This window comes from Stegastes partitus, unplaced genomic scaffold (genome assembly GCF_000690725.1).
Source record: "Stegastes partitus isolate 25-593 unplaced genomic scaffold, Stegastes_partitus-1.0.2 Scaffold363, whole genome shotgun sequence".
NCBI classification, from domain to species: Eukaryota; Metazoa; Chordata; class Actinopteri; family Pomacentridae; genus Stegastes; species Stegastes partitus.
This window is the reverse complement of record NW_007578094.1, coordinates 484,636-509,690: the sequence shown is the minus strand read 5'-3', so window position 1 is coordinate 509,690 and position 25,055 is coordinate 484,636. Positions and strand designations below refer to the sequence as shown.

The window sequence follows — 25,055 nt, the reverse complement described above, 5'->3', positions numbered from 1 at the left end:
CTGAACTCCTGGAAGACGATGCGGTTGGGGAATCCCTGTCTGCAGATACGGATCCCCTCCAGCACACCGTTACACCTCAGCTGGTCCAGAACCAGGTGGGGGTCCAGCTTCCCAGCCTGAGTGAGGAACACGATGATGTCTTAGTAAAGGTTCTGTGTAAATGCACTTCACTTAACAAGAGCATCTCATCTAGACTCGTTGATCAACAGATGTAGTGATCACGAGTCTCACCCTTTTCTCGTGGTTGGGGATGATGCAGCGGACGAAGTTGGGGTTGGTGTTCCTCAGCGTGGCCATCAGTTTGGACAGCTGCTCCTTGTACAGCTGCCCCACGGTGCGGAACATGCCCTTCTTGGTCTTGTAGGCGGCACCAAACGCCGTCTCATTCATGCCCGCAACCTGGTCCAGACCCACGATCCGGTCAACTGGGGAATAAAAAATTAGACGACAAGGAGTAATGAATGGAGGGCTTTATGTATTGACGTCTTCGATGGTGGTTTTAACTGATAGAAAAAACTCTTTAATGAAGGAAGAAAAGAGAAAATCCAAGGAAGTGAGGCTTTCATTGGTGTTTGAATGAAATGTGAAAACTGCCAATAAAGGTTGATGCGTTCAGCGGAGCAGGGTTTGCTCTTTTCTGTGAGACAAAGCATGAAGACGGACAACACTGTCGGCTGGTTTGATTGTACAGGCAACATTAAAGGTAGAGTCTGTTATTATGGAAAGAGGCTGTTGATATCTGGCTAGTTAGCATTTAGCTAGCTAGCATGTTGTCCTCTCTCGCGTGCACAAATGTGACTTTCCGCTTTTTAACAATATAATTTTTAACAATAACTGTTTTTCATTGTGAGAATTCACTTAGAGCTAGATAAGCTTTTTTTTTTTTATTTTAAACAATACAAACAGAAAGGCCTTACCTGGCTCCACATTCAAGCAACAGTTGTCAGAATAATTCTAGGCCACCAGTAATAACAGAAGATTTTTAGTACCAGAGGTTTTAAACACAACTGGAGCTGAGCCATGCAAAGCCAGAGGGGAGCTTTTAGACGGGTGCACAGTGCAGCCATGACAGAACATGGAACCAATGAGCCCTCCGGTGCAGAGGATGAGAGGCAGCCGGTGGTACACAAAGTGTTTCTATCATTCACCTGGAGCTTCATGGAGCCCAGACACATTGTCATAGAAAGAGGCTCTCTGAAACGTCTGAATGTCTACAGCAACAGAGACACAGACAGAGAGAGAAGACAGGAGAGTAAGAGAGAAAAAGAAAGTGGGCGTGCAAACACGCCCACCATTCATCCACTCACACTCCCACAGACATACGTTCACAGCACAGGTTAGGATTTAAAAAGGACTGAGAGGTAAATCCACTGCAGTACTACGATACACATATATATTATCAAAGCCATGCTATCATTTAAAACGTGTGTTATTTTAGCTTCTCAAGCTTCTCGGCTGCCTTATTAGCTTTCTGATAAGCTCAGAGATTAGTCCAGAAAGTGTTATACAACCATCTATACGACCAGTCTGTGACTTCTTAAGAATGTCAAATGAAAACAAGGATTCTCAGGGTCATGGCTAACGTCTGAGGGAAAAATTAAGAAGGTTTCACTGGAGGAGAATACACAGCATTAATAACAAATTCATGTTTTTGCTGGCAAAAGTCATCCAACATTAGACAAACCATAAATCAGCCTGCTAGCTCTGACGGTAGCGAGAGAGGAGAGAAACTGTTCATCAAACACGAGTTAAACTCAAGATAAAAAGTGACGGGCAACATCTTTCTGGACTGATACAGACACAGTAGATAGACTCACATATCTCACTACGCTTCTGTACATTTGAATGAGCCTCTATAACACGAGACTCACCGTCTTTCCAGAGCTCAGCCACAAACTTGTCGGTGGACTGGTGCAGCAGCGTGGCCACGTTGTCGTTCAGAGGATCCATGTTCTTCATGAGCCACTCGTCGGCTTTGTAGTCGACCTAAAGGAACACGAGGGATTCATCGTTTTAGCTGCTGCACAACAGAAAAGGCAAAACTAGCATGTTGACATAAAACCCCAAAAGGAAAAAACCTTATCATTTAGTTACACACAGTTTGTCAAGTAAACAGAAGAAAAGCAAAACAATTCAGGATATAAACGATATTTTTTGTTTTATTTATTTGACCGTTATTTTACCAGGTAAAAATATTTGAGAACCAGTTTGCAAACATGACCTGGCCAAGAGGCACCGGCAGGAACAAATACACATTTAAACTACAGACACAAATAGACACATAAACATAACATAGAACAAAAGTAAACAAATGTGCATGTGAGTGAAAAAAGGTGTGCATGAGGTGTAAGAAAGTGTGTGTGTGTATAAGTATATAAGTAAAGTCCGGCGTGATCAGCAGCAGCAACAGTCGACTACAATCTGTTGGATTTTAAGCTTGAAGGTGGTGAGCGGAGACAGAGGTGCAAGTTTGAGAGTGTTTTGGGAAAAGAGTTATGGCCAAAAATAGCAGCGGTATCGGGGATGATGAGCTCTATGTATTCACTAGACCTAGTATGATGAGGATTATGGGCGACGTGAAGAAGAGAGGACCGGTAGGGAGGTGTCTTAGCCAGAGTTGACTTGTAAATGAAATGAAACCAGTGGTGAAGCCAGCGAGTATGAGGGGAAAGCCGCCTCACCAGTTTATAGAGGTCACAGTGGTGAGTGTAGAAGGGCGCATTAGCGGCAAATGATGTCGCCATAATCCAGAATCGGGAGTATTGTCATCGTGACGAGGGCGTGTTTAGCAGCATGAGTGAAGGAGAGGAAGGCTTATCTGGCTTGAGTTTAGTCTCAAGACTGTTAATGTGATATGTACGGATGATGGACACAACATAAAAATTATTCCATACAATGTTTGAAAGTTTGACTCACAAACCTCTATGAAAAAGTAATTAAAATTTGGTTGCATGAACAAAGCCCAAGCGCGCTACCTGCTGAGCTGCCCTCAATAATAGAACTGGATAACTGAGACTCTTACCGTTGGCTTCAATCTTAGTCTTCCAAGGCTCACTATGCTGTGATTTTGAGATCATTACTTTATCCTAATTTACTATTATTTACGCCTGTAATTGTATTTTATGGCGGTTCCATTCCAAGTGATGTGGTAAAAATTAAATTAAACCATATTTCTGCTGGTCTTTCCTCAAGATAGGTAATTAAAAATGATCAATAATTATTGGTATTGCCTGAAATTAAACATTTTATTGTGATATATTTTTCTGCTGGATCATCCATCCATCATCTCTACACCTTAATCCTCACTAGGGTCATGGGGTGCTGGAGTCTATCCCAGCTGACTCAGGGTGAAGGCAGGTTCACCTGGACAGGTAACCAGTCTATCACAGGGCTACACTTAGAGACAGACAACCAAGCACACTCACATTCACACCTACGGACAATTTACAATCACCAATTAACCTCAGCATGTTTGTGGACTGTGGGAGGAAGCTGGAGAACCCGGAGAGAACCCACGCTGCACGGGGAGAACATGGAGACTCCATGCAGAAAGATCCCTGGTGTCCTCACCGGGATGTGAACCAGCGACCTGCTAGCTGTGCGGCTAACTGTGCTAACCACTGAGCCTTCTGCTGGATCTCACAGCAGCCTTAATTAGCATCAAATCATATTTTCATGTAAACTCTCCTATAAGCATCTATTCTTTTCCTCTTCTTCACTGTTCTACCACAACATTTACAGTGTAAAAAATAAAGTGATTATAAAACATAAATTCAGAGGATTGGTTTTCGATCTCGTCACCTGTCTGCAACAGTCTAAACTGACAGCTAGATCTGGCACCAGTACCGTTTCCAAATACCACTCTGCAGTTGTTTTAACCTCCACGCAGCACCAGATGTGCTCTGTTCGCTATCTCAGACCACACAATGAGTGGTAACAAGTTCAGCCAATCACAGGAAATATCTGCATTCAATACTGACGTGACAAGAGTCTCAGTTGGATTACACCTCAATCACTGGCTAATTACACAAGGGCTAAAATAAGGGCTTTATATTATTTGCACATTGTGTTTGATTGGCAGTGCAGCCGGGACGCCCAGCCACAGCGCGTTGGGCTGGGATTAGTCTCTGAAACACGATGATGACTCGTACGTGTTTTTCAAACATCTGACAAACTATGAAGAGTATTGGATTAGAGCAGAACATAATAAGTAAATGACACGGTCAGCAACCTGAGACCAAGAATGTGAGATCTGCATGTGGGTTTAATCAGGATCCTGGAAAAGCAAACTCACATCTTCCTTTCCTCTTCAGAATCACTCTGTCATGCAGGATTTATTTGGTGAAGTTTAAACTTAATCCTGGGACCTAGTGTTGAACGCTGGATGCTAAATATCTGTCTGAGTCGTCCACCTGTTTGTCAGGGTGAGGATCAGGACTGACGTTGACGGATGGTCCTTACCGTGCTCATAAACACATGTGCATTGGAGGAAAAAAGAGAGACAGGTAACCCATAATTAAACTATCACTCTGCTGCTGATATCAGATTTCTGACTTCTCTGGAATGCTTCGAGTATCGCTTTCTCTTCACAAACCGCCACTCAAAGGTGAAAGTTGAAAACCGCCGTTATGTAACCGCCAGGCATCAAAGGCTCAATGTCACACCAATGTGAACCAGATGTGGGTTTCCTGCAGCAGCCGTGAGACAACTGGGCTTTTGTTTTAGCGCACTGACCTGGATAACGGTGCCATCAGAGGAGCAAAGTTTGTGCCTCGGAGAAACACGGGCCAGAAGCAAAGTTGTAAAGAGAACATGGAAAAACCCAAGGCTTTAAAAATTGCTTCCACTTTAGTTTTTGCCTCGTAGAATACATTTTTAAGTGCAGCGATAATCAGAATGCAAGACACTTCAACGGCGCTGATATACGTACCCTGCCAGCGTAGTGGATGATGCAGAAGTCAGCTTTGTCCTTTAGCTGACGTGGCTTCTGAAACTTGGTGTGTGTTCCCTGCTCCTGCAGCACTTTGTCTACAAATGTCTTGTCAGTGGCCTTGGGAAACCAGCACTCCTCGTCCAGCAGAGCCAGGATACCAGGAGGATTAGTCTGAGAAGACAAACGGGGTTCAGTACAGTGCATTCATAGTAGCGGGCGTGCGTACACGGCGTGTTCTCACTGACCGGCCTCTCGATGAGGTCGATGCAGGGCTGCAGGTCGAGGCCGAAGTCGATGAAGCTCCACTCGATGCCCTCCCTCTGGTACTCCTCCTGCTCCAGGATGAACATGGTGTGGTTGAAGAGCTGCTGCAGCTTCTCGTTGGTGTAGTTGATGCATAGCTGCTCAAAGGAGTTCAGCTGGAAACAAAAAAAAGAAGTGAAAAGCAGAATTTAGTTTTGGTGAAATGTTTTTCTTGGGGATCATTGTTTAAACGGGACTGATTGTTTATATAAACAGATAAAGAATGTGCTTTAACTCCTCTGAACCCAGAAACCTGCCAGCAAGCTTGGAAAGCGTGTTATGTTCCACTGGAAAACTGAAAACCTGAGCTCAACGTTGGAATATTTTGTACAAATCACTTTATTCGACACGTCTCGTTCAACAAATCGTTTACAACAGATTCTGTGACAAAAAATTCTGCGCTCCTTGACGTAAAGCCGTTAGTGGATCAGCTGTGGCCAATAGTCATGTGACAAAAACTCAGGGACTGTTAGGCTGAACTGCAGCAAGGAGACAAGTATGGAAGCAAATCAGAAATGTAAGTAGTAAAATATCCACACTAAGTAGAGTTGCCATTCTTGTCCAGCAGTGGCAACACCTGTGGACACTTGAAGAGTTCATTTGCAAAAACAGATAACTCAGAAAACTTTATTTTTTTGTTGTTTGCTTGAGATAATATCAATCAATCTGAAGCTGAGTGGATTTGACTCAGTAGAAATGACAAAAATAGAGACAACTGATTGATGATTGATAATGTCTCAGGTAGATGATGGATAGGTGGGTTTTCTGAAGGTTTGTGAAGATGGAGTTTCTGTTTTTGCAAATGAACTCTTCACTTCTTTTTTATGATGTTGCACATGTCTTCTCTACTTCTATCCATAGTTGTGCTGTTTCCATCGAGAAGCAGGAGTGTTTACGGTAGATTATTATGATTACAGGGAAAAACGAGTCCAGAAGAACCAAGCACACCCAAAAACCACTTTGGACTGAGAAGGTTAATTTGCATGAACTGGATAAACTAATCAAAAAATGTCAAATGTTCAGTCGAGCCTCATCATTGGTTTGTTTTATGAAGGAAAAGAAGTGCAGCAGCTCACTTCATAATCTGTGTAAAAGCTCTTGTTAGTATTGAATCACTTCGATCAGCACCTCAAAGATCTCAAAGCCGGCGATGTCCAGGATGCCAATGAAAGACGCCCCCTGTCGCTTGGTCCGGTCCAGGGCCTTGTTGATGCGGTGGACCAGCCAGCGGAACAGCCGCTCGTACGTCGCCTTGGCCAGCGCTTCAACAGCAAAGTCGGCCTGAGGCAAAACAAAGAGCGGGAGATGAAAGACGTTATTAATAATACATGTGAGACACGAGTGCAATACAGGAATTTAAAACTCTGCGTGGCTGCTTGAGTCTGGAATGTGGATTAATCTCAGTATGACATCAGACAACGGGCTACAATTAGGACGATCCATTAGCCAGATGGTGTGGATGACGTGTCCAAACACATGCTTTGGATTTGCAAAAAAAAAAAGAAAAAAAAGATGAAGTATCGTCTAAACAGGATGATATCACAGCACAAAGTGGAACCGAATATTTTTCAGGTTTAAAAAATATGGAACGCAAACATAATTGTGGTTTAACAGATTATTTGAATGAGTTAAAATTCAAGCAAACTGATGATTGATCAAAAATACAAAACATTCCCACGTTTCTGCTTCCAGTTATGAGAGTTTGGCTTTAGTTTTTTTTTTAATTTTTGGGGTTTTAGAGAGTTGATCACGTCTTTCTCTTTAACTCAGCGGAGACAGGAATGGATGGACTGATGGAAATGGACTGCTGATGAAAACAAGCAATTTGAGTTTTAGAAAATAATCTCCATCTCAACCGAACCTTCAGCGGCCTCCTACCTGTTCTTTGGTCTGGGCCTTCTGCACGTAGTCGCGGCCCACTTTGATCCTCGGGGTGAGGATGGCTCTCGTGAACTCCATAACATTCATTCCGAGCAGGTGGCAGAGCTTCTGCGCCGCTGGGAGGAGAAGGGAACATCAGGCATGCGGCTTACTGCATAATGCAAATGCTGATTTCATTCCAGGGTGTATAACACCAGCTTTTATAGAATAACACCACATCTGTAACTCTCTTATGAATTTAAGTTTGATGCTGGGTTCAAAAAATCACATTAAAACTCACACAGAGACTCCTGAAAGCAACACCGCCTGACGGATGCACCAAATGTTTGCATATCCTGGCTGCACTGTGAGTGAATTACTTCTTTAAATGAGCAATATGTTTAATGGGCCCTGAGAATTTAATAATACAAGCTGCATATGCGTTTATATGGGCATTTCATTTGACTCCTTTCTATGTGACGAGGACGCAGGACAGTCTGATGTTGCTGACCAGATCCAGACGTTACAAGCCCTCCTATATAAGGAGACGCATCACGGAGCTTCAGCGTAATCGTGTTTCTTATAACGCGTGTGCTCACAGTGAATGAGTAAATCGTGTGAGCGTGTAACACGTGGACGGCTTTACGCCACCTGTTGTGGTGGAAGCTGGAGGCTCACAGTCATCTCACATTCTGGATTAATGACTGATACCAGTGTGTGTTTATTTGGATTGTGTACCTGTGTTCTCGGGCATGGAGGCTTGGTCGGTGTTCCTCTCCTTTTTAAAGACGATGTTGCCGAACTGCAGCACCGCAGACACCACCTTCAACATGCCTGGAGAGGACAAGACGAGAACGCTTTGTTAGATAATGCCAGAGAGGAAGAAAGAAGCAAGAGTGTGCTTTGTTTTAAGGGAACATCTGGAAGCATTACTCACAGACGATCTCATCGTGGGAGAAGCTCATGATGTGCATGGCCTCCATCGTCTCCTGGAAGTTCTCCTTGTCCTGCTGGCCCGGGATGGGAATGTTCCCATTTGATAGGAAACGGTAGTTGTTAAAGCCTTCGAGGAGCAGGTCCGCTGAAGAGAAAAGCAAACACAGATGCTTTTTATAGAGGTTTTCCCATTAAAGATGACTTAAACGGCCGTTTAAATCATCATCTTTTTAGCGTTTGCAGTCAGTTTGTCTTAGTTCATATGTGTGTTGCATGCTGGAATCATTGTGTACTTATTTCAGCCTGATAAAGTCAGAACTTTTATGAAAATTGGACTGTTTGATGGAAGATTACAGTGAGGTATGTGCCAGCGTCCATTTTTAGAAAAAGGCAATTCAGCCACCACACGGAGTAATTACGTAAGTGACGGAGGGATTGCGTGGCCTTTTAAATCCTCTAGTTCATAGGAAAAATATGCTGTAAAGGGCTCACTTTTTAGTGTCTGAATATGCATCACCGTGAAACAATGTGCTAACAAGGAAAATTAAAAGTTAACAAGAGAGAAAATTTTGTTCTGCTGGCTCTAACTCGAACCAGCTCTCCTAAAGCTCTGCTCCTCGCCTGAAGCAGATTAACAGAATCTCTCTGTCACTGCTTTAAAAACGATGTTTATCCCGATCGGTCACTCACTTCGAAGATGCTCTCCAGCTCCTGCCAGCAGGCGGTAGAAAATGTGAAAGGTCCTCTCGTCTTTGGCCTGTCTGATGGCCCTCGACTTCTCCAGAAGATCTGAGAGGAAAAGTTAAGGACTGACGAAAACCACAGCATGAAAAATAAACATACTTTTACTGACGAGGAAGAAACACCTGCTTGGACTGGAAAAGTTCTAATTTTTTGGTAATTGATTGTGTAAACTTTAGCAGCTAGCACCTCAAATCAAGAAAGTCCTCAGCACCAATGAAACAACAAATTTGTGAAAAATCAAATCTTTATTTGTTCTCCAAACAAATTCACACATAAGGAGTCTTTTCCATTCTTTTCTCACCAGGAACAACAAACTTGAATTTAAAAAAAAAAAAGAGATATAACATTGAAGAGTTAATTTCATCTGGATAAATGTAAATATCAATATATCTGCACCTTCAATACTCTTGTAAATAATACTACTTATTTAAATTTAACTGTAATTCTTCACTCCACAATATTTTTTGCTTCTGCTTTGCACTATTACAGTTACTTTTATTTTTATTTATATATTTATTGTTGCAGCAACCCACCAGAACAAATTCCTCGTGTTGTGTAAACTATACCTGGGAATAAATCTGCTTCTTATTTCTTTACACCTCACTGAGCTCTAGATTCGTCTGGGAAACACGCATAACGGGATTCTTGTGGTGCAGCACAGGCTGTGGTGAGTCTCTATAAACTCGAAGCGTACCCCGTCTTTAAGCTCTTTGTGTTTTAAGCACTCAGTGTGTCCCGGTAATAAGGATACAGGTTTCAATATTGGCCCCAACGATGTAGCCGGTGACATCAAAGTTGATTCTGATAAACTTCCCCTGCAGGAAACAACACGCACAAGTTAGAAAAAAAGGTTATTGAACTTCACAGGATAGTTAAAAAGCCGATGATGCCAGCGTGTTCGTATGCGAGCGCGTGCAGCTGTCATCCATCTATTTTCTTCCGCCTCGTAGCGCAGCTGCGTTTTAAATATCACCTTGTGGATTCTTGCAGATGACAGAATCGCAGCGAAGAACAAAATGCCTATATTAGGAAATGCCAGGTTAACAGGTCAGAAAGAATCTCAGGCATGTCTGTGGTTTCCTGACCGTGTGTGTGTGTGTGTGTGTGTGTGTGTGAATGTGTGTGTGCCCATCTGTCTCCTGGTATTCACTGAGACAGCCGCTGATTCATGTGGACCTCAGCGCCGTGGCGGGTAAACTCGACCACGGCGCTCGGCGAGTGTGAGAAGTTGTCACAACATTATCAGAGATAATATAATAGAGAAGCACGGCATCAGTCCACCTTATAATAAAGACTTATGAAACCAGACCTACGAAAATATTCAGATTTTTATTAAACATTCTCATATTACATAATTATATTTTTAAAAAGCTCCATTCAAGAAATAATGTCATTTGTTCTCTTGTTAACTGAATTAGATGAGAAAACTGATGCTGCTCAGTCATTTATCCAAATGTGAAGAAAATCCACCAACAAACCTCTAAAAAGCTCACAAACCGACACGTTGTCTTAAAAGCCGACACGAGTACGACATGCTGTGGCTTACTGGCTGTCATGTGCCTGGTTCTTGGCAGAGAGCAGCAACTCCCTGTTGTTCGACTACCAAAGAAGTGAGCTAGAAGGTTTTAATTGGCGATCACAAGAAGGTCTAATCGGTGTGGTGTTTTTGTCTTTATGCTAAGCTAAGCTAACTGGCAAGTAGACTTAACTTCATATTCACCATACAGACATGAAACCGGGGTTTATCTTTTCATTCATTGAGCTCTAATAACTAATAATACCGTTTTATTTATCCCAAATGAGAGCAAAACAGCTTAATGTACAGTTTTAAAACATGAAAGCTATTTGGAACCATCGCTTTTACAAATCTAATTTTGAGGATTGTATATTTATATAGAATTATATCAGAATACATTTCAACCCTCGAGTTAAAACAAGCACTAAAGATGTTAAACACAAACAAATACTATTTTTATAGTCTACATAGTCAACTGGCAATAGAAGCATGTGTGCTTTGGGGCTTCAACTCATGATTTTTTATTCTGTTGTTTAATCTGCGAATTAGTTTCTCAGCTAATCAATTGTTTGGTCTATAAAATGGCAAAAAAAACTTTAATTGGTGTGTTGAAAAGTTCAAATTAACGCCCTCAAATGTCTTGTTTCATCTGCAACCCAAAGACATCTACAGTTATTAAATACAAGGAGGAATTCTTAACAACTGACCCAATCCTCAAAACTTCACACTCCCCATCAGGGAATCAAACCCCGGTCTTCCACATGACAGGCGGAGATACTGTCCACTATAGTATAGTGGACAGTATCTCCTATAGTATAGTGACTATACTAACGAGGACTGGGTGCTCCCCTTTCAAAGTGGAACAGAAACACTAACGGTTTCAAAACTTTTTAAATGAATAATTACTTGATATTAGGAACATTTCTTTATGTCTGTGAAGATTCTCAGTCATCCAGGTCATGGTTGTTCTTGTGGATTAATCGTAGCAACTGGACTCGCTTGAGTTCCTTGAAGACGTTCCACCTCTCATCCAAGAGGCTTCATCAGCTCTGACTGACTAGTTGGGAGTTCCAGATATCCTTAAGGAGTCATTAACACCTGAGTTTCGGTTTCAAACTCAGGGAGGACAGACAGTTTGAGAGAGGGTTGAAAGAAGTTATCTATGTCAAACTGGACAGACCATCCCTCAACAGAGGTGGAGGTCTGAGGCGTCACCTCTCATCTGTTTACAATTCAGTCCTAAGATCTCTCCCCAGGAAGCTGAACCCACATCCACATCTAGCCACAACAGACCCTAATGAACCTCATTGTGTCAGGAGGAGTACTAACGACTCACATAACAAGGGGGAGGAGCAACAAACCCCCAATTAAAACCAAAACTCAGGTGTTAATGTCTCCTTAATAAGTATCTGGAACTCCCAACTAGTCAGTCAGAGCTGATGAAGCTTCTTGGATTGGACGTCTTCAAGGAACTCAAGCAGTTGCTACGATTAATCTACAAGAACAACATCTCTTTATGCACATCTGCTCAGGTGATTCTGTTTCCCTTCTGCTATCTGTACACATGTTTACATCAACAGAGCGATAACTGAAGCGGTAACTCACAAAGCGAGACGAGTTGTCGTTCTTCACCGTCTTGGCGTTGCCAAAAGATTCAAGGATGGGGTTGGCCTGCAGGAGCTGCCGTTCCAACTCACCCTGTGGAGGAAGACAGAGAGGTAAAGAAGCCAGCTCGCTGTCAGACAATCCTAACGCCTGGTACTGCGTAAATTAATCTCCTTTATTATTACCATTAATCAAATATTTCTGCGTCTCCAGGACTTACACAAGCTGGCAAGGCAGAACCAGAGAGAGCAGAAAAACGGAGCCAAGTCAATATGCAACAGCAATCTTTCAGACAGACAGCGATTCATCATGGCTCCGTTGGCTTCACTTTAGTCAGCTGCAGCACAATGTGATTTCTGTTGAGGGAACTCGACGGGGCCAAGACAACCAAACACTCGGACAGAACCCGTGAAACCACAAAAGCACTGCAGCGAGTGTGTTTTGCCACATGCCCTATAGTGAGCGGTTAGTTTGTGTTGATGAGTGAGAGGCTTCTTCCGGCCTGCGCATTCCTCTGGTGGTGATGATATACCCTCTATATATCCAGAAAGCGTACCACCCGGATGGTAATGATGGCTTCCTCCCAAATCTCAATTGGCGGTTGATAGGCGGTTGGGACATTCCCTGCGGCCCCTGAAACCTTCAATTCCCCAACACATGACACAGTCGCCTCTATCCAGGGCACCGGCAGCATAAAAATAGCCTCTACTGCACATCAGACCCTGCCTTGACTGAGGAGACTCCTCTGGACTCCGACTGCCCAGCAGGAACAGAGTAAGTTCTGCTTGAACTCTGACTTGCTGGCAGATCCTGCAGGTTAGCGATCAAAAGAATATAGGACACTCCTCCTTAAATCTGTTGTTGAATAGAAGACCAGAAAATTAAGACTGATGCTCAGTAGGTGCACAACACACAAATGCAACAGCCTGGTTCGCTTCCTGGTCATCTATATCTTTGTTGTACATCTCTTCTCATTTCCTGTCTGGTTTTCTACTTATGTTTTCCAATAAAGACAAGAAATAACACCTCAAAGAAACAGAGACAACACTAATGCTTTGGCATTTATAGCACAGATAGAGCAAAAAGAGTTTTCAGGCTCATGAAGGTGGTTTTATTTTAACCTGCTAAGTCACCATGGTAACTGATGCTGCACAGCTAACCTGGTCTGGAGGAGGTTTGATTAGAAAAAAGCTGCTGCATTGAGAGCCCACTGAGTGTATGTTAGCTTACACGACAGCTTCCTAATAGCATTTCGCTGTTGCTTTATCTTCAGTAACAGTGCTTCTTGACTCTCCATAAAAACAACCTGTTTGTCTAAAGCATGCAGCATGCTATCCATTTGGTGCGAATGAAGAGTCAAATGACTTCTTTGGGAGTGACCACAGAGCCCGATAACAAAAACCAGAAAGCTGTTGTGATACACACAAGCCAGCTAACACAACAAATGTCTCGCAATGGTGCATTTGCTTTGTAGTACGATTCAAAAATGCAAAACATCACAGAAACAAGAGTTTCCTGATTAACAAGACTGAGCTCTTGTAGTTTTCTAAATACAAGATCTAACCTGTCTGGCCAGACACATGGGCCACACATGGGAATATGATATACAGCACCCTTTTGCAGAACTTAAAGTATTAAGAACAGAAGAATCTTCATGGAGCATTTCAATATCGTCTCTGTAAATCTAAACGTGTTGACACCTACATGCAGACACAGGTGACAGAAGGAGGGAGTAATCGTTTTCCTCCATAATTTGTTTCCCTGTAATCTTACAAATTCTGAATAACAGAGAAACTGGTGCATAAATCCCGGTAGAGACGGCGATCCCATTCATCTCTCCCTCTGAGAGAACCATGAAAGTCTTCTGCTCTGCTTCACCTCCTCTCCACTACTTCTTCTTCCCCCCTTTTCCAATCTGCTTTCCTGTACCATATCTCTGCTCTCACTCAATCCCTGGCTCGACATTCCTCTGGCCTGTGCTCAGAGGCGGCGGCCGTAATGCAATGCAGAGGCAGAGCAGAATTAAGGAGTTCAGTGTGGACGGTGTACTCTGGCAGGGGGGGAGCGCCGAGGCACCGAGTCGCAGCTACTCACTCTCAGCTACTGAAACGCAGCATATTAAACAGGCATTTACTCAGATCGGGCGCGCTCAGAGCTGCGGGTTACAGAACTCACATAAGACTCCCTCTGCTTCTATAGTTATTAGATTTACAGAAGGGCAGAGGAAACATCAGGTACTGGTTTAGGGCAGAAAGAAAAATAGCTACCGGATAAATCGAGCGGAGACGAGGTGAGCCAGAAAATATCGAGTTTGTGGAGAGCACGAGAAACAGAAGATGGAATTGGGTTCAAGTCAGAACCGTGTCAGCAGAAGCTCAGTCATATTACCTGAGTTTATCTGGGGGGAAAAACGACGTGAATTATGATCTGAAAACCCCCAAACACTCAATAATATCATTAAAAATCTATTCAAACTACAGACATGCATCTAAAGTAAAACATGCTGGAATAAAGTATGAATTAAAAGCCTTTATGTCTCCATTTCACACCTTGACTTGCAATAAAAAAACATTCACTACATAATAAAACATGAAGCTTGAGGAGAGATGTTTGGTGCGGCTGTGGTCTGATTATCACGCTGCTCTTTCTTCCATAAATTCAACATATGAACTACTTGACGCTCCGCCAGCACTCAATGAGGAGCTTTACCAGCAGGTATTTGACTGACGCGTGTTCGCAATAACACATCTACAATTTCCAACTGTTCCAATAAACCCAGACCAACTGATAAAACAAAGTGTTTTATTATCGCGAGCCTGCCGGTTTAATGGCAGATTCACTGGGTTTCAAATGATCATGTGAGAAGACTGAGCCAGCACAAACAAATACCTCATGCAGAAAGAAGCTTAGATTAGTCCGTCAACATCGTTACGGAAGCGGCAGAGATTTAGAGAGAAGGGCATGCAAAATACACACAAACTGGACCACACACTCTTTTTGAGAAAGCAGGAGAGACACTTGCCTGTAGCTTGAATGCTTTGGGAGATTCGGGCTGTTTGTTATGGATAAACAAATGCAAGTGTTAAAACCTGAAGCTTTTACAGGAAACAGAACACCACTTAGTCCAGCCTTCTCGCAGAATGGCGCTGGATGGCAATGAAGCATTAGCAGAGATGTTAACGTCTACCAGGTTAGCTGTAAATTACCTTATTCACAGCCAAACATTAGCTATGCACTATAAATGTAAGAACACAGTAGGATTACAATGCATAAAGAGAATATTTTGACATTTTGGGGGAAGCACGAGCTTGAAGACTGACACCACTCTGCTGCCTCTGTGCTAAACGTGAAGCCATTAGCGTAGCTTTACAGGGAGACTGGAAACAGCTAGCCGGGCTTTGTCCAAAAGTAACAGAATCCACCTACAGAACCTCTAAAGTTCACCAGAGGCGCTTTCAGACATTTACAATAATCATCCAAAAATGGAAACTTTACAACTGAAGGTGCACTTTTTCATCCATCCATCATCTATACACTGCTTAGCCCTCACTAGAGTCGCGGGGGGCTGGAGTCTATCCCAGCTGACTCAGGGTGAAGGCAGGTTCACCTGGACAGGTAACCAGTCTATCACAGGGCTACACTTAGAGACAGACAACCAAGCACACTCACATTCACACCTACGGACAATTTAGAATCACCAATTAACCTCAGCATGTTTCTGGACTGTGGGAGGAAGCCGGAGAACCCGGAGAGAACCCACGCTGCACGGGGAGAACATGGAGACTCCACGCAGAAAGATCCCGGGTGTCCTCACCGGGACGCGAACAGGCGACCTTCTAGCTGTGAGGCAACGATGCTAACCGCCGCGCCACCTTGCAGCCCACTTTTTAAATCGTGTTTGTTTAATCCGTGTGGAAACTGTGGTGCATTGACACGTCACCGTTTTGTGGAAGATCATAGATTATTTCTTAACTCTGGACAGTTGCCAGGCAACCAGCAGGAGTTCCAGGGAGTCAGCGCCCCATCCAGGCAAAGGTCTCGCACATAAACACTTCAGCTTTTGTACGGATTAAACAAACAAGAGTCAGGCTAGCTTGTGCTAAGCTATCTGGCTGCTGGCTCACATTTAACACACAGGGATGAGAGTGGCGTCATTATCCTCCTGCTCTTTGCTGTTTCTTTAAATTACAACAATAGTTCTGAGAGACAAATAACAATAAGGCCACTTTGTTTTTCATTTAAGGTGAAAAGATGTGCTGTTGAGCAGAGACAGTTGAAATGAGAAATGAGACTAGAGGACAAGAGGTGAGAGATGAAGGAAAGCTGGAGGCCCAGGCTGGGCCAAGGATAGAGGAGGAGAGAAGTAGGCAGCGGGGCTCTCACAGGAATGTTGTGGTCTTTGCGTCCTTTGTGTGAGGAGGCAACGTGGGCCAGGTACTGGATGACCTTCTTCGTGTTCTCGGTCTTGCCAGCGCCAGATTCACCTCTGAAAGCAAATGGCACAGAGAGCACACACATGAATAGTGTAAAAACGCGAACCAATGAAGGACGACTGAGAGAAAACACAAAGAGTTTGACATGATTTACAAGGTTTGAGTTGTGAGGCATGGCCACATTACAGAAGAAAATCTGTTTAGGTTGTGTACAGTTTAGCAAGGTGCTGACAAAAAGCTGTAAAACTCTGACCAACACAACCCTGAGTCATCATTATAGCGGTTAAGAGTGAATGGTGAGCGAGTAACCATCATCCTATCTGTTGTTTTTTGGAATCCGTCTATTTGTTTGTCTGTCTCACTGGAGAATGCTGTGGTTTCAGCGAGCCGGTCTCCAAAGTTTCCAGGCCCTGCTTTTGGCCGGTCCCTAATGATAGCTGTGTTCAGGCAGGGCCATCCACAGTTCCCGCAGTCAGGTCCCAGAGCCCAGAAAAACCAGGGCCAAGAGCGAAACCAGGCCAGCGACACTACATCTAGCTGCATACCGGTGGCTTTAGTCTAGCTGGCTATTACTGCAGCTCTACGGCACACTGCAGTTTTAGCTGCCACATTAGAATTTGTTGGGCGAGTCCTCGAGTGCAGGACTGGAAACAGCCATGTATGGCAAGAATATAGGTCAGATTATGTAGATGCACACCCCACTGTGGACTGATGTCTTCATAGTTTCACAGGAGTGTCGGAATAGGCCTCACGGTTACTCTCTTATCTCTTACTGAGAACATGTGGCTTTAAGGGAACGTGGACCTCTCACTGTCACAATTCTCGTGTGTCAAAGGGTCAAAGGACTCCTCTACTAATGAACTAACTCCTATGTGAGAGATTCCTGGACGCTCCCCGTTCCGTTCTTCGGGATGTGGCACATGAACACGAGGCTAACTCAACAGCTACTCTTTAATTGTGCGTTTTGTGGCATCACTGTCCAAGTGACAGTGTCATAAGATTAAAAAAAAAACCCTCAAAGGAGCACGTCTGTGGTTTGTTTTGACTGTGACCTAGAGTTAGATCTTATATTTATAGCAGACTGTTGTGACTGTAATGCTTCAGTCATTACAGCTGCTTCACGTGGTTGTCCGTCGATATGAAACTATTCATTGGTGTTTTAAAGAAACAAGCAAACACCAGATCTTGACAATACAGATCTGAATTTTTACTTTAAAACACATAACCATAACTATGATTCTATGCCTCTATGCCGCCAACAGGGGGTGTAGTTTTTCAGATTTGAGGACAGATTATGCAACCAGTCCTCTCCAACCCAAGCCACGCCGAAGCAGAAGTGGCACTTAATTACTCTCTGCCATAGAGGATGAAGCAGGCCACCAAACCGCACTCATAACTCCCTCCGTGCTGGGTAGAGCGGCCGCATAAGCCCGGCATCCGCAAAAAAAGCTATTTGAAACCGGTCTTTAAATAAAACACAGCGGGATAATGAGGAGCTGGCCGAGTGAGTCAGGACGAGAGAGGGAGATGGTAAAAAGGGGGTACAGAGGCAAAAAAACAACTGGGAAAGTTACAACCCTTATAAAGTACTCTGATTACAACTGGAAGCTTTTCAAGGACGGAGAAGTGAGGCTATGCATTTATATACACGACAGCCCTATTAAGGTGAGGCTATATAGTCTTCATGTCCGGACACTTTCATTTTCCAGTCTATTAAGCTGCTTTATCACTAGAACCACCATGTGTCCTAACAGAGAAATCACCTCAAGAGGAGAGGAGGGAAGGGATTAGAGAGAGTAAAGGGTTGCAATACTCACGTGCAAAGGATTGATTGGTCCTCACGATCTGTACAGACAAAACAGAAAAACACAGTCAGCATCTTGTCATCTTTCCGCCCCTGATTCTTCCCATTGTTCCAGCTAGAGTCATTACAAAGATGGCCTTTATGGGGTCAATACAATCAGCAGGTATATTGGAAAAGACCGTAAACATACAGCAACACAACTGGTATTCTTTTTTTGCTGATGGGTTGCAGTTAAACACGGCTCTGTTGTTACCAAAGTCACATTAACCAAGTGAGCATCCAAAGTCACGCTGTGCAACGGCCATAAACTGAATCCCAGACTGGTAACCAAAGCTCCTCTACCTTTCATCGCAGAGGAATTCAGACCAAAGTCCAGATGATAGGATTAGCAATGCTCAATGGAGTAGGTGACCTCTCAACTTTGAAGGTCCTCCAGCTCACTACGGAGGACTACAAAGACCAGGACCAGCAGGGAGCTGACACGTTTGTCGTCTAACAGGAACTCCAGACTATTTCTCATGGTGCCACAATCGGAGCATGACCTAATTCAGCGGTTAGAATAAGTGGTTTGTTACACGTTCAAAGAGAACACGTTAGCATCTAAATATGTTCTCAGAAAGGGTTCGTAAAATTCATACATGTGAATGTTGTGAAAGTTTTTCTGTCATGCAGCTGAACTGTCGGTGTCCACGCTGCTTGTGTTGAGTTGGGTTTCAAGTTTGCAAACATTTCACCCGTTTATCTTTTTGCCACTTTAATGAACTAATTCAATGATTTATACATTTCAGTTAGCTAACAACAACTTGTGCATAAGTTTTACAGCAACTGACTGTTTGTTCATTATTTTCAAAAATCTATTTTCTCTATATTTATTCACTTCTTCAATAAAACTATTTTAACTTCTCAACTATCTAAGTGTCTAATGTAAGAGCTGAATTTAATTAATTAGCTAAGTTTTATACATATCTCTTGCAACTGCAGGCTACAGACACCCTGAAACTTACTGGACTGAAGGCCAACGAGCACAATTTACCTCATGAGATCAAAAAATGAGGAAACATTTTAAAAAGAAAAACAAACATCCAAAAATGGGAATGGATATAAATGCAATTTACAACTAAGCCTGGACAGGATCAGCCACAACATTAAAACCACTGAAAAAATGACGTGAATGCCATTGATGACATTGTTAAAATACAATGTTCTGCTTGGAAACCTTGGACATTCATACTTTGACACGTACCACCTACCGAAATACTGTTTCACACCGAGCACGGTCCTCTAGCAATGGCCTCCCCCTGTTACACTGCAAAAACTACTCAGGAACAGCTTGAAGAGCATGACAACCAGCCCAGAGGTGGTCAACTGGCCTCCAAACTCCCCAGATCCCAATCAGATCAAGCATCTATGGGATGTGCCAGAACGACGCTTGATCCACAGGACCCAAAAAATCCACTGCCAACATCTCTGGCCAGACATCTCAGAGATCCTTGACCGAACCATTCAGAGGTGTTTTGGCAGCATGAGGGGAACGTACACAATGTCAGGCAGGTGGTTTTAATGTTATGGATGTATGGTATTCTGTGAACAGTAGCTGCTGTTGTCATTTCCATTATCACAAGCTTTAATTCACCTCAACATTTCCTCGACACTTTAGGTACAACTATAAACACACAAAGCTGCTCGCTGAACCAGATCTCCCCATACATCACCTTCATTCACACTCATACGTGAGGATGTCTTGCAGTAGCCGTTCACTGAAACCCACCCTCCTGATCTGCAAACCTCTCCTGCTGCTATGTGAAGAATGAAGCCTGACATCACCACCTCGTCCTTCAGCAGACATGGACGAAATGATGTCATCACATGTGTCAGCAACAAAGGCCAGAGGCTAAAAACATGTGGAGCGAGAAGAGGAGCAGCTGCAGTGGACGGTATGTCCGGCCTGCAGGTACAACGCTGTGTACACATGTGTGCAGAGGGGCTCTTTGAAGTGAGACCGCTTCTTTTATTTTGGTTTCATGGAGAAGTTCATCGAGGAACTTTGCATCATCCTTAACGAACAGCAGACAACAAACAGATTTAATTATCATTTTAAAAGGATCTTCTGTGCCACTAATTTGAAAACTCAAGCAGTCCCTCAGTAGTTCCTGACATTCCTGTGGTAGGAAGGAAGGAGATTTTTCATTTCCTGAAAAAGACAAATTTGGGAACACATCCTAAACTTATAAAAGTAAAAGGAAGACAACCACACAAACACAACGCTGCACTACGACGGGAACAAGAGCAGGTTTTGTTGCTAGACGTCATACGGTGTCTATTAGTTGCTTAAAGATTACAGCTGAAGCCATGTTTGAAGACATTTACCTCCTCAAGAGTTAAAGAAACTTAAGTGAGCACTTCCTCCTTGATGTCAGAATAAAGTCAGCTCAGAAAGAGATGATGATGATTAGCTGGAAGCTCAGAGGATAATAATAGCAGTCCTCCTAATAGTCATCCACTCTGGAGAGACGGAGAGTTCAGCTTCGAGGGCTTGCCACATAGATGTATTCACACCTCGCTGATGGAGGTCAGTTCTCGGCTCAGACAGTCTTCAAGGTGTTATCTCTCACCAAAGAAGAGACCTTTTGTAAATACAATAAGACTGTTATTCAAGTTAAAGGGAAAACCTGTAAAGTTCGTCGGATAGGTGGCGTTCGTTTCTCATATCTAGAAATATCCATCCATCCATCATCTCTACACCTTAATCCTCACTAGGGTCATGGGGGGCTGGAGTCTATCCCAGCTGACTCAGGGTGAAGGCAGGTTCACCTGGACAGGTAACCAGTCTATCACAGGGCTACACTTAGAGACAGACAACCAAGCACACTCACATTCACACCTACGGACAATTTACAGTCACCAATTAACCTCAGCATGTTTCTGGACTGTGGGAGGAAGTCGGAGAACCCGGAGAGAACCCACGCTGCACGGGGAGAACATGGAGACTCCACGCAGAAAGATCCCGGGTGTCCTCACTGGGACGTGAACCGGTGACGATTGAAATCCTTCAACATGACAATCCAGAGGTGAGACCAGTCCAATGTGGTTCTCTGAAAGCCGCCGCCCTCTCAAAACTCACAAAGCCCCACAGAGACGGCGTCCGCTCGCTCACCACCTAAACTGGATCCATTTAAAAACGAACACTAAGGGAACCATTCATAAGAGCCTAATCAAATTTAGGACTGACCACATCAACAGAACAAACAAATGGGATAATTCAATGTGGATTAATAAAGTTGGCATTGGACTAATTTACAAGAATTACACCAATCCTGGAAAGCTATCTGATAACATATAAAAACTCTAAAGCCAGGACTGTGTATTATTCTGAGCATGACGAGGAGTCGCGGCTCAGTGCAGCTTAGCTTTCCTTTATCTCTCAGTAGGAACAACTTCATGAGCTTCATTACAGAATTAATGATGCACTGACTACCTCTCCTCTTTCTTTTTTTTTTACCATGCATCTGTATTCTATACACCTTTGTGCCGTCTCTCTCCCATAGTTTGTGCTTTATGGTCAATGACCGAACCAAACTGCCCAGTGCTTATTTTTTGTTCTCACTTTTCATGTTTTCCACTTTATCAGGTCTTTTTCCTGATAATAGGGACTGCTGCCAAGTGCTGCTTAATCACAACGTCTTGATCACACCATGCGGTGTCCTGAGGTTACTTATGCTGTGATTTGGCACAAAATAAATGAGACTGAATAGAGCTGAAGTGAATTGTTCATGCACAAAAACATTAATTGCCTTGATGAGGTTGCCTGATTTCCATGCTTTCTCTGATTTTAAATACATATATTCAGATGTATGGGAGTGTAGATCAGATAAAAATATGCATCAAAAAACTAAAATAAAACAAACGTATGCACCCTTGCAGCTACCTCAGCAGTGTGACTGATGAATGAGCTGCTCATAACTGCCCTCATTTCCCCTGATGATGGCTCTTTAAAACGTGGGTCACAGTGTGATTACTCTTCCTGCCAGTTCTACACAGACCTGATGCTTATCACATGTACCTAATATTGTTGTTTTTAGCACCAGAAGTCCCACCGGACCGAGGCACGCAACACTGCGTAACCTATCGCGAATATCAAAACCGAACAATCGGCTCGGTTTCACACGACCGTACACGGAGACGGCCTGCATGTGTGACCTCATGCCTCTGACATCAGCACCTGACTGCAATCTGCAAAGGATGAGTAAACCAACCTGGTACCAATTTTAACTTGAAATTTAAAAGATGCACCGTTAGTGGCCAACAACTACCTTCAGCTAGAGTCATCCCAAATACCCAAACAGTTACCTCAAGGGTTGGGCTGGTGTCCTAATAAATGCCATGTGACAGATGTGTCTGGAAGGGAAGAAAGTAGCTTTTCTGCCTTTAATGTACAGGACAGTGAAAGAGAAATATTGGGAGAAGATTGGGGAAAGGACATGCAGCTGGCTGGAATTGAACCACGGCCGCTGCGTCGGGGGACTAGAGCCCCTGCACATGGGTCACCCGCCCAACCTGTTGAGCTACCTGGACGCCCCTTGCCACCTGTTTTGAACTATTTAAGAAGTGATGAATGACATTAACCAGTGACAGTGGAGTTGAGATGTGTGAGTGTGTTTGTACACAAGCTACCTATCAGTCCTGGCTGATGGGAAGACAATAGCAAAAGAAGAAAGTCATTTTATTTGTTATTAAGTAAAAGGAAGGCACATAAACACAGATGCACACACCTGGACTTGATTCTCAGTCACTTCATTCTCTGCTCATCAGACATCTATTTATCCGTCTTCCACCTCCTTCCTGCAACCTCCCATTTAACCTTCTTCTGTGGCTATCCAACACCTCTCAGCTTTTTTTCTGATTGCCAATCATTCCTTTAATCTTGCATCCCCCTTGACAACAAAATAAAGTAGATATTGCCTTTAGTTGCCACAGCTTTTGTAAAAAACCTCCTCTACTATCAAACTGCACATGGAGAGCAATCAGAGTAGTGTCGCTCTTTAAAGGCTGGAGGATATTCTGGTGCCAACACAGAGGAAAATACACCGTGTTAGCTTTGGGTGCAGCATCTTGCATGTAAGTGTTGAAGCTAATATTCAGACCAACAATGTGTAAACTATAGTTTTCAGTTAAACGTGTGCTGTCTTGCTCGTCTGGTAAAACTTTCTGTGGTGGATTTGTTTTGTAAAATTCACCTCAAGCTGCACAATGCGATCCGTGCTGCATGCATCTATCTGGCCCTCGCCGCCACAGCGGGCCTCTTGGCAGCTGCTGCTTCCTATATCACCACAGCAACTAACTGCTGGGTCATATTTACCCAGGATGCCATGCTGGCTGGGCGTAGGTGGACCAATCAAACCGAACGTGCTCTTCCCTTCCAGTAGCTCATTACTGCCTCCCTAAATCTTCGCCCCCTTTGTGCTTCCCCTTTCCCTTGGTTGCTCTCATTTCCCCCTTTTCCCCACATGAATAGCGCAAAGCCAGATTACTCACACGGCTACAGAGCGGGACCTTACCGGAGACCAAAAATCACATTTTTACAAGCAACATGTGTTTTTAATTTGATCACCTCATCAGCGCAGCTTTTTAGCCGCTTTACTTATTTCCTCCACAACAACTCACAGCCAATCATCCGGGCGACGTTAATGTGAGATGGAAATACGTTAGGTCACTCATGCATCAAGTTGTAGGTTAGACCACAGCCTGGCCTCTGTTTAAAGGCCAATCAGGACGGCTGCAGTGACACAACACAGTTCACTGAGTGGGGAAACACTAGAAGCTAGAGAGCACACTGGTGCAGAAACAATATTTGTGTGACACTTATTTCCTGAGGTTGTTGTAAACTTTAAGAAAGCATTTATGTTCAATCTTTACTGTCACACAGCTACATCAAATCGGTCTAAACGTCTGCCCACAGTCTGTCCCACGAGCGTACAAACGTCACTCCCGGCTCCAGTGGTCGGAGATGGGCCTGTTTTGCACCGCAGGGTTCCTTTTGCTGCTAATAATTTATCCCCCGTGAGGATTAAACAAACCCTCATTCTTCACATTCCAGAGCATTCCCCCTCCTCGCTCTCTCTCGCTCTGCGTCTCCACAAAAGGCCCAATCATTACCATAACCCCCAATAATCAACCTAGTTTAACCTCGTACAGCCGCAGCACCTCTCTAACTCAGCTTACAGTTCAGTTATCGTACATTTAACCCACTGTAAACTAATACCTCGAGCCTCTGATCTTAGTAAATAGCAAATTTTCTCTAAACTCTGCATTAACATTACTTGGAACATGTGGACAAAATAAAGGTCTGCAGCCTAAAAACACTACGATCATCAGTAAAGTGATAAAAGCACAGAAAAACAATGGCACTTTTATTTCAAGTCGACATTGATTCGGGGAGACCGGGGATGGTTGTAACTAGTCAGAAACGAGCTGTGGGGATGCCGTCAATACAGTCCATGCCCACTTACAAACTGAGCTCACTGGTGAAGCCTCATGTCTCTGAGTTGAAACCTGTCTGTTCTGGAGCCAAAAACGAAAGTAAAAATTTTCATCACGAATATTTTTTGCATTCTGTCCATTTTGTTGCAGATAAAATAGTTTCACTGACATAAGCTCAAACAGTGGTTTCTCTAGTTTAATTTGATGTGTTGCATTAGTGCTAGCTTTGAAGCTAAATGCTAAAAACATTTAGCTTTTTGATGGCTGCCTGACATGGAGAGGGTTCTAACTGTTCTTTACACGTTGGTCTCCTGTTCAAAAGTGATTTGTTGATTGTTCCACAGATCTCCAAATGCTTTTTCACATTAACCTGTTTCAGGCTACACAACACACACCAGTTTACTATTCTTTATTTTATGTCTATTTATTTTATTTTATTATATT

At 43.4% G+C, this 25,055-nt stretch overlaps 1 protein-coding gene across 1 annotated transcript in view; it reads right to left on the bottom strand.

The window, feature by feature from the left end:
• Positions 1-25,055, bottom strand: part of LOC103359295 (myosin-10) — a 57,870-nt gene that overhangs the window by 9,567 nt on the left and 23,248 nt on the right. Inside the window, exons 4-17 of the mRNA XM_008284555.1 lie at positions 18,148-18,175; positions 16,281-16,383; positions 11,898-11,990; positions 9,528-9,591; positions 8,723-8,821; positions 8,034-8,177; positions 7,835-7,930; positions 7,115-7,233; positions 6,365-6,517; positions 5,179-5,352; positions 4,931-5,104; positions 1,872-1,986; positions 232-425; positions 1-116 (exon numbers count right to left, since the gene is read on the bottom strand). Of these exons, the coding sequence (XP_008282777.1) occupies positions 1-116; positions 232-425; positions 1,872-1,986; positions 4,931-5,104; positions 5,179-5,352; positions 6,365-6,517; positions 7,115-7,233; positions 7,835-7,930; positions 8,034-8,177; positions 8,723-8,821; positions 9,528-9,591; positions 11,898-11,990; positions 16,281-16,383; positions 18,148-18,175 (1,672 nt within the window). The remainder of the gene's footprint in view (positions 117-231; positions 426-1,871; positions 1,987-4,930; positions 5,105-5,178; positions 5,353-6,364; positions 6,518-7,114; positions 7,234-7,834; positions 7,931-8,033; positions 8,178-8,722; positions 8,822-9,527; positions 9,592-11,897; positions 11,991-16,280; positions 16,384-18,147; positions 18,176-25,055) is intronic.